This window comes from Tachyglossus aculeatus, chromosome X5 (assembly GCF_015852505.1).
Source record: "Tachyglossus aculeatus isolate mTacAcu1 chromosome X5, mTacAcu1.pri, whole genome shotgun sequence".
NCBI classification, from domain to species: Eukaryota; Metazoa; Chordata; class Mammalia; order Monotremata; family Tachyglossidae; genus Tachyglossus; species Tachyglossus aculeatus.
The window spans coordinates 5,872,189-5,885,149 of NC_052097.1; the positions used below are offsets into that span (position 1 = coordinate 5,872,189).

The window sequence follows — 12,961 nt, forward strand, 5'->3', positions numbered from 1 at the left end:
TCCCATGCCGGTGCTCTTTCCACTAGGTCATGCTGCTTCTCAAACATATCTTCAATTATTTATTCTGATTATTTGTAAATAGTTGTATACCTAGTCCCCCCAATTAGAGCATAAACTCTTCATGGGCACAAAGCAGGTCTAATGATTCTGTCATCTCTTCCCAAGCACCAATACAGTGTGCTACACTCAGTAGGAGGTCATTAAATACCATTAGCCTGGGAGTCAGAAGATAACGGGTTCTAATCCCAGCTCCGCCACTTGTCTGCTGTGTGACCTTGGGCAAATCACTTCACTTCTCTTTGCTTCAGTTACTTCATCTGTAAAATGGGGATTGAGAATGTGAGCCCCATGAGAGACAGGGACTGGGTCCAACACGATTAGCTTGTATCTACCCCAGTGCTTAGAAGAGTGCTTGTCACATAGTAAGTGCTTAACAAGTACCATAATAATAATAATTATTATTCTAAGAGGACAGATCCCATAGGAGTCAAGGCCTAATCTTTTCTATTCTATTCTAAAACAATTAGATTCTTTGACAGAGTGACAGACTCATAGAGAAGGGAAAGCCATAGGCGTAGTATAGCCACATGAACTTCCATTACATAATAAACAAGGATGACAAAGACTTAAACAAGTTACTGTTTGGTGGGAGCATCCCCAAAGTTAGTTATGAATAAATAATCAACCTGCGCTAAACCCTGGGTGACTTATGGAAATGGCAAACAGGTGGTGGTACAAGGGGAAATATACTGTACCTTGTTTTACCTGTAAGGAACACACACCTGACAAAAGGCAATCTTCACATCCAAGGTAGGTTCACTACAGTAGTACAAGAAATGACGGCTCATAAATACCTAAAAAAAAAATAAGGTGAGGTCAACATCCAAATATCTTGTAGATTCATAATTACTCCTAAAATTACCAGTAGTTAACACAAACCCCTATCTAGATTGTAAGCCATTTGAGGGTAGGGATTGTGTCTACCAACTTTGTTGGATTGTACTCTCCCAAGTGCTTAGTACAGGGTTCTGCACAAGTTAAGTGCTCAAACCATGGACTGATTAAGAGGCCACTAGATCTGAATTGGGAAAAACAGCAAAAAAAAAACCCAACCAAAAAACCAAACCAGATCTTCATTTGGGTGTACACAGTACTGTACACAGTCTCCCTTTGGGGTTTCATTTACTGATTCTGTTTTCCTTCTCAAACAACTGAATGTCCTTTGGGGGAGATTCCTTTATTTTCTCTAAGGGGGAGCTTGCTTTTTATTTTTCTGTTGGCATGGTAAAAGGAAAGGTGTGTGTGTGTATGTGAGTTCAGGGCAGGGGAGAATATGGATATTTGCAGTGTAGTGGTAAACATATGTATATGGTGAGTCGTGTGTCGTGATGGGGCAATACAGGTGTGTGGTGGGGGTGGTTGTGGAGTGAGCATATTGGTGAGGCCCTATAGATTGATGTGTGGGAGTGTGCATGCAAATGGGAAGAGAATGTGTGAATGTGTGTCTATGTATGGAAGATTCATGGGAAGTTTTGGGAGGAAAAAGAATGGGTTGAGGTATGTGTGACAACTAAATTAATATTGTTGAAAAGCTAAAATCCTTGAAGATTCCAGAAACTGAAATTACCTCTAGCTAAGAGGCCAATTTTTGAAAGTGATGGAGGATGTGATAGAAAGTCTTGAAGCCTCAATTTAGCTCTTATTGTTTAGGGGCTTTTATTTTTCAGGAGAGTTGGATATTCTAATGATTTGAATTTTTAGACAAGTTGATTCTCATCGTTTATTTGAGCTCATTTACATTGTAAATATTTCTGCCTGATTTATCATCATCTTTGTTTAAAAAAAACTCAGAAGAGGCAGCACTAAAACTGAGAGCAACCTTGGCACTTTAGCATGGCAAAATTTCCTTTCACATACCCTTGTCTAGAGGGTATAGAGAATGTGGTTTTAACACACCCACATTCCACTAATAATATTTTTTTAAAAGGAATTATCGTACTTAAGTGACTCCTATGTGCTAAGTTCTGAGGTAAACAGATTAAAGTCCCTATCCCTCTTACGTCTCACAATCTAAGAGAACAGATATTTAATCTCCTTACAGATGAGAAAACTGAGACCCAAAGAAGTCAAGTAACTTAAGGTCACACAGCAGACATGTGGTGCAGTCAGGATCAGAACCTATAATATCCTGAGAAGTTCCCATATGTTCCTTAAAGGAAAAAGAGAAACACTGGAGGTAGATTCACGCTTCATCTGATCTGCCCTGTTGAAGGGTGATGAAAGTTACTTTCTGTTCTCTCAGAATTTGCTAGGGAACTGAAACCTTGTCATGGATTCAGGAGACATTTTGGGAGGGCTGTGTTGAACCAAATTTTTAAATTGCCAGCATTTGGGACAAAAGAAGAAACTATTTCAGTATTTACATTTCACACACCTCACTCTTGCGTGGGTGAAACAGAGCCAGGAAATTAATGTAGTGGATAGGGCACGGGCCTGGAAGTGAAAGGGTCATGGGTTCTAATCCCAGCTCCACCACTTGTCTGCCGTGTAACCTTCAGTAAGTTACTTAACTTCTCTGTGCCTCAGTTACCTCATCTGTAAAATGGGGATTAAGACAGTGAGCCCCATGTGGGACAGGGACTGTATCTAACCCAGTTTGCTTTATCCTCCCCTGTGCTTAGTACAGTGGTTGGCACCGAGTAAGCGCTTAACAAATACCAAAATTATTATTATTATTATTGCCATTCCGGCCCTAATAAAGCCCTGCTTCAAAAATAGTAGGCTGCTTCGAAATCTGAAATCCAGAGAGGTGATAACCTGGGCTTCACAACCCACTGACACAGCAATAGGCAAAATATGTCAATGGAGGCAGCCCCCGGAACCCCAAATTGTTCCCCCCATGCTCCTCATTTCTGATGAATGATCTCACTCTGAGCAGCCAATTCCTTGACTTTTCCTGCATCACACATTCATTCAATCATATTTTTGAGGACTTATTGTGTGCAGAGCACTGTATTAAGTGTTTGGGAGAGTACAAAATAGCAATAAAAAGACATTTCCTGCCCACAACAAGTTTACAGTCTATAGGGGAGACAGATATTAATAGAAATAAATTTAGACCCAATACAACATTGCAGAGGCTTCTTGGGTTCACCCAAACCCTGTCCTCCCCATCACTGTAGACAATACCAATATCCTCCCTATCTCACAAGCCTGTAACCTTGGTATTGTCCTCGACTAAACTCTCTCAATCTACCCACATATTCAGTCACTAAATCCTCTCAGTTCTAACTTCATAACATTGCTAAAATCCACCTGAACCTCTCCAAATGCTACCGTGCTGATCCAAGCACTTATCCTATCCCACCTTGGCTACTGCATCAGCTTCCTGGTCTCCTGTCTCTTCCCATTCCAGTCCATACTTCAACCTGCTGCCCTGAGCATTTATCAACAAAAACGTTCAGCTCTTGTCTCCCCAGTCCTCAAACACCTCCAATGACTGCCCATCCATCTCTGCGTCAAACAGAAACTCCTTATCATTGGCTTTAAAACACTCAAACGGCTCGCACTATCCTACCTCATCTCACTGATGTACTCTAGCCCAGCCTGCACACTCTGCTGTTCTAGCGCCTGCTTACTCACTGTGCCCCAACTTAATCAATCTCGCAAACAACCCGTTTCCCATGTCCTCCCGCTAGCCTGGAATTCCTTCCCCTTCCATATGTGCCAAATCACCACTCTCCACCATCAAATCATTATTAAGGTCACATCTCCTCCAAGAGGCCTCCCCCAATTAAACCCTATTTTCCCCAGCTCCCTCTCCCTTCTGCATCATCAACGCTCTTGGATCCATTACTTTTGGACATTCGATATTTGCCCTACCCCCAACGCTACAGCACATCTGTACATATCTATAAATTAGATTTTATAAGTTTTGTATTTATTCATATAAATGGCTGTCTTCCCTTCTAAACAGTAAGCATATTATGGGCAATGAAGGGAGGAGGCTGCTTATAGGATACAGTACTACGAGGTAGACATTTCATGAATGTCTACAGAAATACCTTGAGGGTAAAGGATAACAATTCAGAAAATATTGCTTACAATATTGTCTGTATAGGAGGTACCCCCCAGTGAAATGAAGGGATCTGAGGAGAAAACCGCTCATTCGCTCCCACGGCTTCAACTATCATCTCTACACTGATGACACCCAGATCTACATCTCTGCCCCTGCTCTCTCCCCCTCCCTCCAGGCTCGCATCTCCTCCTGCCTTCAGGACATCTCCATCTGGATGTCCGCCCGCCACCTAAAGCTCAACATGTCGAAGACTGAGCTCCTTGTCTTCCCTCCCAAACCTTGTCCTCTCCCTGACTTTCCCATCTCTGTTGACGGCACTACCATCCTTCCCGTCTCACAAGCCCGCGAACTTGGTGTCATCCTCGACTCCGCTCTCTCATTCACCCCTCACATCCAAGCCGTCACCAAAACCTGCCGATCTCAGCTCCGCAACATTGCCAAGATCCGCCCTTTCTTCTCCATCCAAACTGCTACCCTGCTCATTCAAGCTCTCATCCTATCCCGTCTGGACTACTGCACCAGCCTTCTCTCTGATCTCCCATCCTCGTGTCTCTCTCCACTTCAATCCATACTTCATGCTGCTGCCCGGATTATCTTTGTCCAGAAACGCTCTGGGCATATTACTCCCCTCCTCAAAAATCTCCAGTGGCTACCAATCAATCTGCGCATCAGGCAGAAACTCCTCACCCTGGGCTTCAAGGCTGTCCATCACCTCGCCCCCTCCTACCTCACCTCCCTTCTCTCCTTCTACTGCCCAGCCCGCAACCTCCGCTCCTCCACCGATAATCTCCTCACTGTACCTCGTTCTCGCCTGTCCCGCCGTCGACCCCTGGCCCACGTCATCCCCCGGGCCTGGAATGCCCTCCCTCTGCCCCTCCGCCAAGCTAGCTCTCTTCCTCCCTTCAAGGCCCTGCTGAGAGCTCACCTCCTCCAGGAGGCCTTCCCTGACTGAGCCCCTTCCTTCCTCGCCCCCTCGTCCCCCTCTCCATCCCCCCATCTTACCTCCTTCCCTTCCCCACAGCACCTGTATATATGTATATATGGTTGTACATATTTATTACTCTATTTATTTATTTATTTATTTTACTTGTACATTTCTATCCTATTTATTTTATTTTGTTGGTATGTTTTGTTCTGTTCTCTGTCTCCCCCTTTTAGACTGTGAGCCCACTGTTGGGTAGGGACTGTCTCTATGTGTTGCCAATTTGTACTTCCCAAGCGCTTAGTACAGTGCTCTGCACATAGTAAGCACTCAATAAATACGATTGATTGATTGATTGATTGAAAACCATCTGGGAAAGGAAATGTCTTCAGGGAATTTCTGCAGGCTATTTCTTTAATAAATCCTGTATGGCTAGGAAAGTATTTCTCCTAGCTTCACTTAATTTCTTTGTGCCTTAGTTACCTCATCTGTAAAATGGGGATTTTAAACATGAGCCCCATGTAGGACATGGACTATGTCCAATCTGATAATCTTGTATCTAAGCACTTAGCAGAGTGCCTGGCACATAGTAAGCACTTAATGAATGCCATGAAAAAAACTAATCCTGAGAAGGACTCGGTTGGAGAATCACCAGGCCAGCGGCGATGAGGAGTGAACTTGAGGGACGGGGCATGGCCTAATGGTACAGCATGGGCCTGGGAGTCAGAAAGACCTGGGTTCTAATTCTGATTCCATCCCTTGTCTGCTGGGTGACTTGGGCAAGTCACTTCACTGCTCTGTGCCTCAGAGAGCTCATCTTTAAAATGGAGATTACGACTGAGAGCCCCATGAGGGACATGGACTGTAACCAACCTGATTAAGTTACATCTACCCTGCACTTAGTATAGAGCCTGGCACACAGCACTTGACAAATACCATTAAAAAAGGGGGTTGGGTGGGAGGAAGAGGAGTCCAGTGATGTGTCGCTTCCCCCAGCCTTTTTCTAAATTTAATGTTTTAATCCTCGGGAATTTTCCCTTCCCACTCTACATACCTGAGGTGGGAATGGTTCCAAAATAAGTGTCCCTAGAACTATTAACATTTGGAAACAAACCAAGTCAAACCACAGTCCCTTTCCATCATCCCATAAGTCCCAGGTAGCAGGGCTTGCCAAGGAACCATCTTGAGCAAAATAAGAGACAAAGCCCTTATTCGAGGACACAATTAACTGAGAATGCATTACGCAGCCTTCAAACACTGCAGTCACTAATGGAGCGAGAGCTATGATGTGATTTTTATGACCTGGATCAATACGTAATTCCTCTGTACCCTGGCCATGCCAAAGGAACTCCAGGAGGACTGGGAAACTCCTTTTGTGAACATACTGAAAACACATTAGGCAGCTCTGGGTCTCCCATGGTTCCACAGTGAAGGGCAACATTTGCAAAGGAACAAATAGACCTCTGATTATGAAAATTCCTCTGGTTCTGATGTTGAATCTGCACACCACCCATTCATTAAACTTCAGGCCATTTGCTTGGTAGTGATTGAAGTATCAGATTTCCTAAAAAGTGCCTCTCAGATTGCTGAAATAAAGTGCTTAGTACAGTGTTCTAAAAACATTAAGTTCTCATTAAATACAATTGAATGAATCAATCAATTCATCAATTAATTTCTCAATCAATCAAGAAAATCAGAGACGGAAAAAGTCTTTCTCCTCCTAGCCCAGAAGGATTTTCCCTACCAATTAAAGAAAAATAAAGGTGTGTGTGTGTGTGTGTGTGTGTACCTTGAAATTTATGCTTATCTTTTATGCACTGATGCAGAAAACAGAATGCAATTTTAATTTTCTATCAGTTACCTCATCTGTAAAATGGGGATTAACACTGTGATCCCCACGTGGGACAACGTGATCACCTTGTATCCCCCAGCGCTTAGAACAGTGCTTTGCACATAGTAAGCGCTTAACAAATGCTATTATTATTATTATTAACCAGAATTGAGAATGTGCCCGTAACTGCGTCTCTCAATGGTAGTTACATTCCAGTGAGCTTACAGTGACCCCTACTGTCCTGGTTGAGGCAATTCCCTAATAATAATAATAATAATAATGATAATGATAATGGTATTTGTTAAGCACTTACTATGTGCAGAGCACTATTCTAAGCACTGGGTTAGACACAAAGTAACCAGGTTGTCCCACATGGGGCTCACAGTCTTAATCCCCATTTTATAGATAACTGAGGCACAGGGAAGTTAAGTAACTTTCCCAAGGTTACACAGCTGATAAGTGGCGGAGCCAGGATTAGAATTTAAGACCTCTGACTCCCAAGCCCATGCTCTTTCCACTAAGCCACGCTGCTTCTCACTCCCTACATTCCCCAAGGGCCTAAATTCCTCACTGGATGCTGGGGAGACTTGGTCGCTGAGTAAATCATGTCCAAAGCTCATTGTATCTTTTGACCCTAAAATCTTTCATCCTTTCACTAATCAATCAATGGTTATTTATTGATCAGTTAATGTGTGCAGAGCATTGCACTAAGCACTTGGGAGAGTCCAATATGATAGAGTTAGAAGATACGATCCCTGCTTTTAAGAGGCTTACAATCTAGTGAGAAGGCAAACATTAAAATAAATTACAGATAGGGACAGTGGTAGAGTATAAGCATATATACACAAGTGCTAAGGGGCTGGGGGTGGGTTGAATATTAAAGTGCTTAAGGGGTATTCACACAAGTCCAGTTAGTAGTATTTATTGAGCACTTTCTGTCTGCAGAGCACTGTACTAAGCACTTGTGAGAGCACAATATAACAGGCACATTGCCTGCCCACAATGAACTTATAGTTTTGAGGGGGAGATAGACATTAATATAAACAAATTACAAGTATGTACTTAAGTGCCGTGGTCTGGGAGAGGGGAAAAATAAAGGGAGCAAGTCAGGTGATGCAGAAGAAGTTGAAGAAAAGGAAAAGAGGGCATAAATCAGGGAAGGCCTCTTGGAGGAGGTGTGCTTTTAATAAGACTTTGAAAAGTGTTGGGCGGGGGAGGGCAAGGAGAGTAATTGTCTGTCAGATATGAGGAGGGAGGGCATTCCAGGTCAGAAGCAGGATGTGGGTGAGAGGTTGGTGGTGAGATAAATGAGGTCAAGCGGTGAGAAAGTTGGCATTGTGAGCTCGTCCTCTAGACTGTGAGCAGGAATGTGTCTGTTTGTTGTTATATTGTACTCTCCCAAGCACTTAGTACAGTGCTTTGCACACAGCAAGTGCTCGATAAATACAATTGAATGAATGAATAAGAGTCTATTCTGTTAGACACACAGAGGGGATGGTGAATAGGGTGAGGAATGAAGGGTTAGAGGGGCCTCTTGGAGGAGATATGATTCTAGTAGGACTCTAAAGATGGGGAGATCGGTGGTCTGGACTTGGGTTCTAATCCTGACTCTGCCACTTGTCTGCTGTGGGACCTTGGGTGGGTCACTTCACTTCTCGGGACCTCAGTTGCCTCATCTGTAATATGGGGATTAATACTGTGAGCCCCATGTGGGACAGGGACTGTGTCCAACCTGATTAGTTTATATCTATCTCAGAACTTAGAACAGTGCCTGGCACATAGTAAATGCTTAACCAATACTGTAATTAAGTGGGAGGGTGTCACACACCCAAGGGAGGACGTGGACCAGGAGTCGGCAGTGAGACAGATGAAATGGAGTTGTAGTGAGTTGTGGTGTTAGAGAGGAGAAATTTGCGGGCTAGGCTGTAATAGGAAATCAGTGAGGTAAGGTAGGAGGGGAAGAGAAGATTGGGGGCCTTGAAGTGTATGGTAAGGAGTTTCTGTTGGATGAGGAGAAATTGATTAATTCCCTAATTAATCCTGGAGGGGATTTTCAAGAAGGATTTAAGATGATGCAAGCTGGGGTCTGGAGCATTTGAAGAAGTAGGAAAAAAATCAGGTGTGGGTGGAAAACTGCATTGACTAAACATTGGAGTGCCCAACGTTTTGCAAAAATTTGTAGTTTTGAACTTTGAAAATTCCATAGTCATTCAACCAAAGGAGATTTGTGACATGCTGAGAGGTGGGAAAAAAATCAATAAACAAACAAAAAGTGTTCCCGACTAAATGTCAGTAATAAAATGGCTTGGAGGAATAATATAAATGACATCAAAAGAAATTTTAATTTACCACAAGCTCAAATAACTCTGCGCACAAAGCTATCTCAAATAATTTCTGGCAATTTACGTCTGGCTGAAAAGACAGTAATCAAAAAAAAGTCAAAGACACAATATCATCCTGTAAGCTCATCCTCTAGGCCGTAAGCACAACCTCTGGACTTTAAGTTCATTGTGGGCAGGGAACACAGAATGCTTAGAACAGAGTGCTTAGTACAGTGCTCTGCACACAGTAAGCGCTCAATAAATACGATTGAATGAATGAATCTACCGATTCTGTTATATTGTATTCTTCCAAGTGCTTATTAATACACACAGTACCTGTTGAGTAAATATGATTGATTGTGGCCTGGCTGGGGGCTGGGTTGTAAAAGGAGAGAGGTGAGGTAGGAGGGGGCAAGATGATGAAGTGTTTTAAAGCCAGTGGTGAGGAGTTTTTGTTTGATGTGGAGGTAGATGGGCAACTACTGGAGATTACTGAATCTGTAATCCATCTCTCCATATTGTTCGATAGTCAATTAATAGAAAGAATTACAAATCTATTGCAAATTCTTTATGCATTAAGCTGAAATTTAAAGACAGCAGCTGTTTGGGCAGCTTAAGGAAACCTTGATGTTTATTGTTCCCAATTAGTGTGGAGATGCTTGTAGTTCCTTTAGAACACTAATGATGCCCACAGTTTTAAACCAAATATAAGAATCTAGGAGTTCAGAAAAAATGTAAAGTGTCCAAAAAATGATCCAGACAGAAGACTGAGGCATGGACTGGAGTGGGGAGAGACAGGTTGGGAGGTCAGAAAGGAGGCTGAGGAAGTAATCCAGGCAGGATAGGATGAGTAACTGTATTAATTTGGTAGCAGTTTGGATGGAGAGGAAAGGGTGGATTTTAGCTATTTTGTGAAGGTGGGACCCATAGGATTTGGTGACGGATTGATATGTGGGTTGAATGACAGAGAGGAGTCAGGGATAACTTGAAGGTTACAGGCTTGTGAGATGGAAAGGATAGTGGTGTAATCTACAGTGATGTGAAAGTCAGGGGAGTACAGGATTTGTGTGGGAAGATAAGCAGGTCTGTTTAGGGCATATTAAGTTTGAGTTGATGGGAGGACATCTAACTACAGATGTCCAAGTCAGAAGGAGATGTGAGACTGGAGAGAGGGAGAGAGATCAGGGCTTGAGATGTAGATTTGGGTATCATCCTCATAGAGATGGTAGGTAAAGTCATGGGAGCAAATGAGTTCTCCAAGGGAGTGGGTATAGATGAAAAATAGAAGGGGACCCAGAAAGGAACCTTGAGGGGCCCCCACAGTTAGGGGGTGAGAGGCAGAGGATGAGCCCATGAACTCCACCAAATTGACATTGAAGTGCAGCTTCCAGGACTCATTAATGCCACTAATCTTTCCCTGTAGAGGCAAACATTAATCACCTTTATCAGATTCTGGGAGCATTAGTTGAAGGGGACAACTATTCCCATTTTAATCAACCTCGTCAGAAGCCATTTGTGTTTTCATGCCCAGGCTCCCACACCCAGGAGAAGGTGACTTTCTGTCTGTATAATTAGGTAATCAAACACCAAAGACATTTCTAGTGTGTTGGCAAAATAATCCTGCTGAATGAATTTGGCAGGAGGGAGGGATTTAATAAAATGCTTCTAACAGGTAATGATGTCCTTACAGTTTCTACAGCCAGGTTCATTTTTCACATGGGGAGAAATGCAGTGATAAAAAGAGACGTGGAAGAGAAGCCAAAATAGTAAATTGCCAAAGACATTACACACACACACACACCCCAAGAGGAAAGTTTTGGGGTTCAAATGATTGGCCTTATCAGCCACACCCTAATACATGAGTAAAATATCACCAATAGCAGCATCAACCTTATACCCCCACACAGTTTGATAACCGTACACGTACACACACACACAGAGAACAAAGTTCACTTTCTGCCTTCAACAAATGATTTGAAGAGAATTAATTAAGGTCTTTGGGTGGGGAGTGAATTGGAAATTCCCCACTGAAATATAGTTTGGTTTTCTAGGATTAAGCTCCTTTTATTGTCTCCAGTGGAAGGAGGAAAATGAAGTGCTTATCCTTTATAGAAAGAGATATAAATATATTTAGACGGTTGTTGAAAATTGGGTTGGTGGGCGATTTTTTTGTTGAAAACCAGGACAATAGGGTGTTTCCCTTTGTTTCTATGCCTTTCTCTTCCCAGTTGGGGAAGACATGGGAAGTGGGAGGTAAAAGTCCCCAGGAGTTCTGGGGCATCTGTTCTCCAAGTCCCAGAATGATGTGGGACTTTAAATGAGGACATGCTGAGCATGCTCCAGCCCCAATGTGAAAGACAATAATGATAATTATAATAATATTTGTTAAGCATTTATTATATGCCAAGCACTGCACTAAGTGTAGGGGCAGACACAAGAAAATCAACTGGGACACAATCCCTGCCCCACATGAGACTCATAGACTAAGCAGGATGAAGTAGGATTTAATTCCTATTTTACCAAAGAGGAAACTGGAGCACAGAGAAGTGAAGCAATTTGCCCAAGGTCACAGGCAAGAGGCATAGCCAGGATTAGAACTCAGGTCCTCTGATTTCCTGGCCCATGCTATTTCCCCTAGCCATGCTGTTTATCAGCACCTAAAGCATCTAAAGTGACAAACAGCAGCTATGGGTAGATTAGCCACTGACTCCAGGAAAGTACCAATTCCAGGAAATATGGACACTTTTCCTAAAGGAGCCCAAGTAAGTCCACAATTTGGGACTATCCCAGCTAAACAGAGACATATGGTCAGCCTTTGTAAACATCCAGCCATTAACAGGAAGGAACACTGCTACAAATAGCTGCAAATACGGAGAATTCTTGGTGTGAATCATGTCCTTAGGTTCCATAATCACTTTAAACAGACAAAAGTAAGCTTCTAGAGAAGAATTCACAGTCTAAATGAAGAAAAACTGAGGCACAGAGTATCAGATTCATTGTGAGGTCATAAAAGTGATTTTGCAATTCACAAAATAAAAAAAACCCAAGATAAATCTCTTTTCCAGATATATTATAAAATTCATTTTTCTAGTGGAACAAAATCACTGGTAAAAAAAAAATTCAAACCTCATTTATTCCATAAAGCTCATCTAATCCTCGTCAATCATTTTTCTAATATATTTTTCATAAACAGTTACTACTGAAAGTATCAATTTCACAATCCAAGTCAACAGTAGATCACTATATGAGACAGCTAGTCCAAATTAATCTGACATTGGGAAGACATATTGCAACACTGCAAAGTATTTTTTTTGTTTGTTCAAACTAATAGATCTAAAACAAGAAATCAAAAAATCAATGGTATTTATTGAGTGTTTACTGTGTGCAGGGCACTGTACTAAGCACTTGGGAGAGTTCACTACAAAGTTGGTAGACATGATCCCTGCCCACAAGGAGCTTACAGTCTAGAGGACTGTAAGAAATGAAATGTGGAGAAAATCCAACAACTTTGTCAACTAATTCACCCCCAAAATAAAATCTCCATTATTTGGGGTGACCACTATTAGCCCTTAAAATAATAATAATTATGATACTTCTTAAGTGCTTACTATGTGCCAAGCACTGTTCTAAGTACTGGGGTAGATACAAGCTAATCAGGTTGGACACAGTCCCTGTCCCACATGGGGCTCACGCTCAATCCCCATTTTACATATGAGGGAACTGAGGCGCAGAGAACTTAAATGACTTGCCCAAGGCCACAGCAGACATGTGGAGGAGACAGGATTAGAACCCACCACCATCTGACTTCC

At 42.4% G+C, this 12,961-nt stretch overlaps 1 protein-coding gene across 7 annotated transcripts in view; it reads right to left on the minus strand.

The window, feature by feature from the left end:
* Positions 1 to 12,961, minus strand: part of MAPK10 (mitogen-activated protein kinase 10) — a 148,742-nt gene that overhangs the window by 86,285 nt on the left and 49,496 nt on the right. For 2 of the 7 annotated variants that reach the window (XM_038769233.1, XM_038769239.1), the window contains one exon: positions 783 to 854. The exons of 1 other annotated variant lie outside the window; for it this stretch is intronic. In XM_038769233.1, coding sequence (XP_038625161.1) covers positions 783 to 854 — 72 coding nt within the window. Of the gene's footprint in view, positions 1 to 755; positions 856 to 12,961 lie in introns of those variants that run through there. 4 more of the 7 variants (XM_038769237.1, XM_038769234.1, XM_038769238.1 and 1 more) reach the window with 3 other exon arrangements.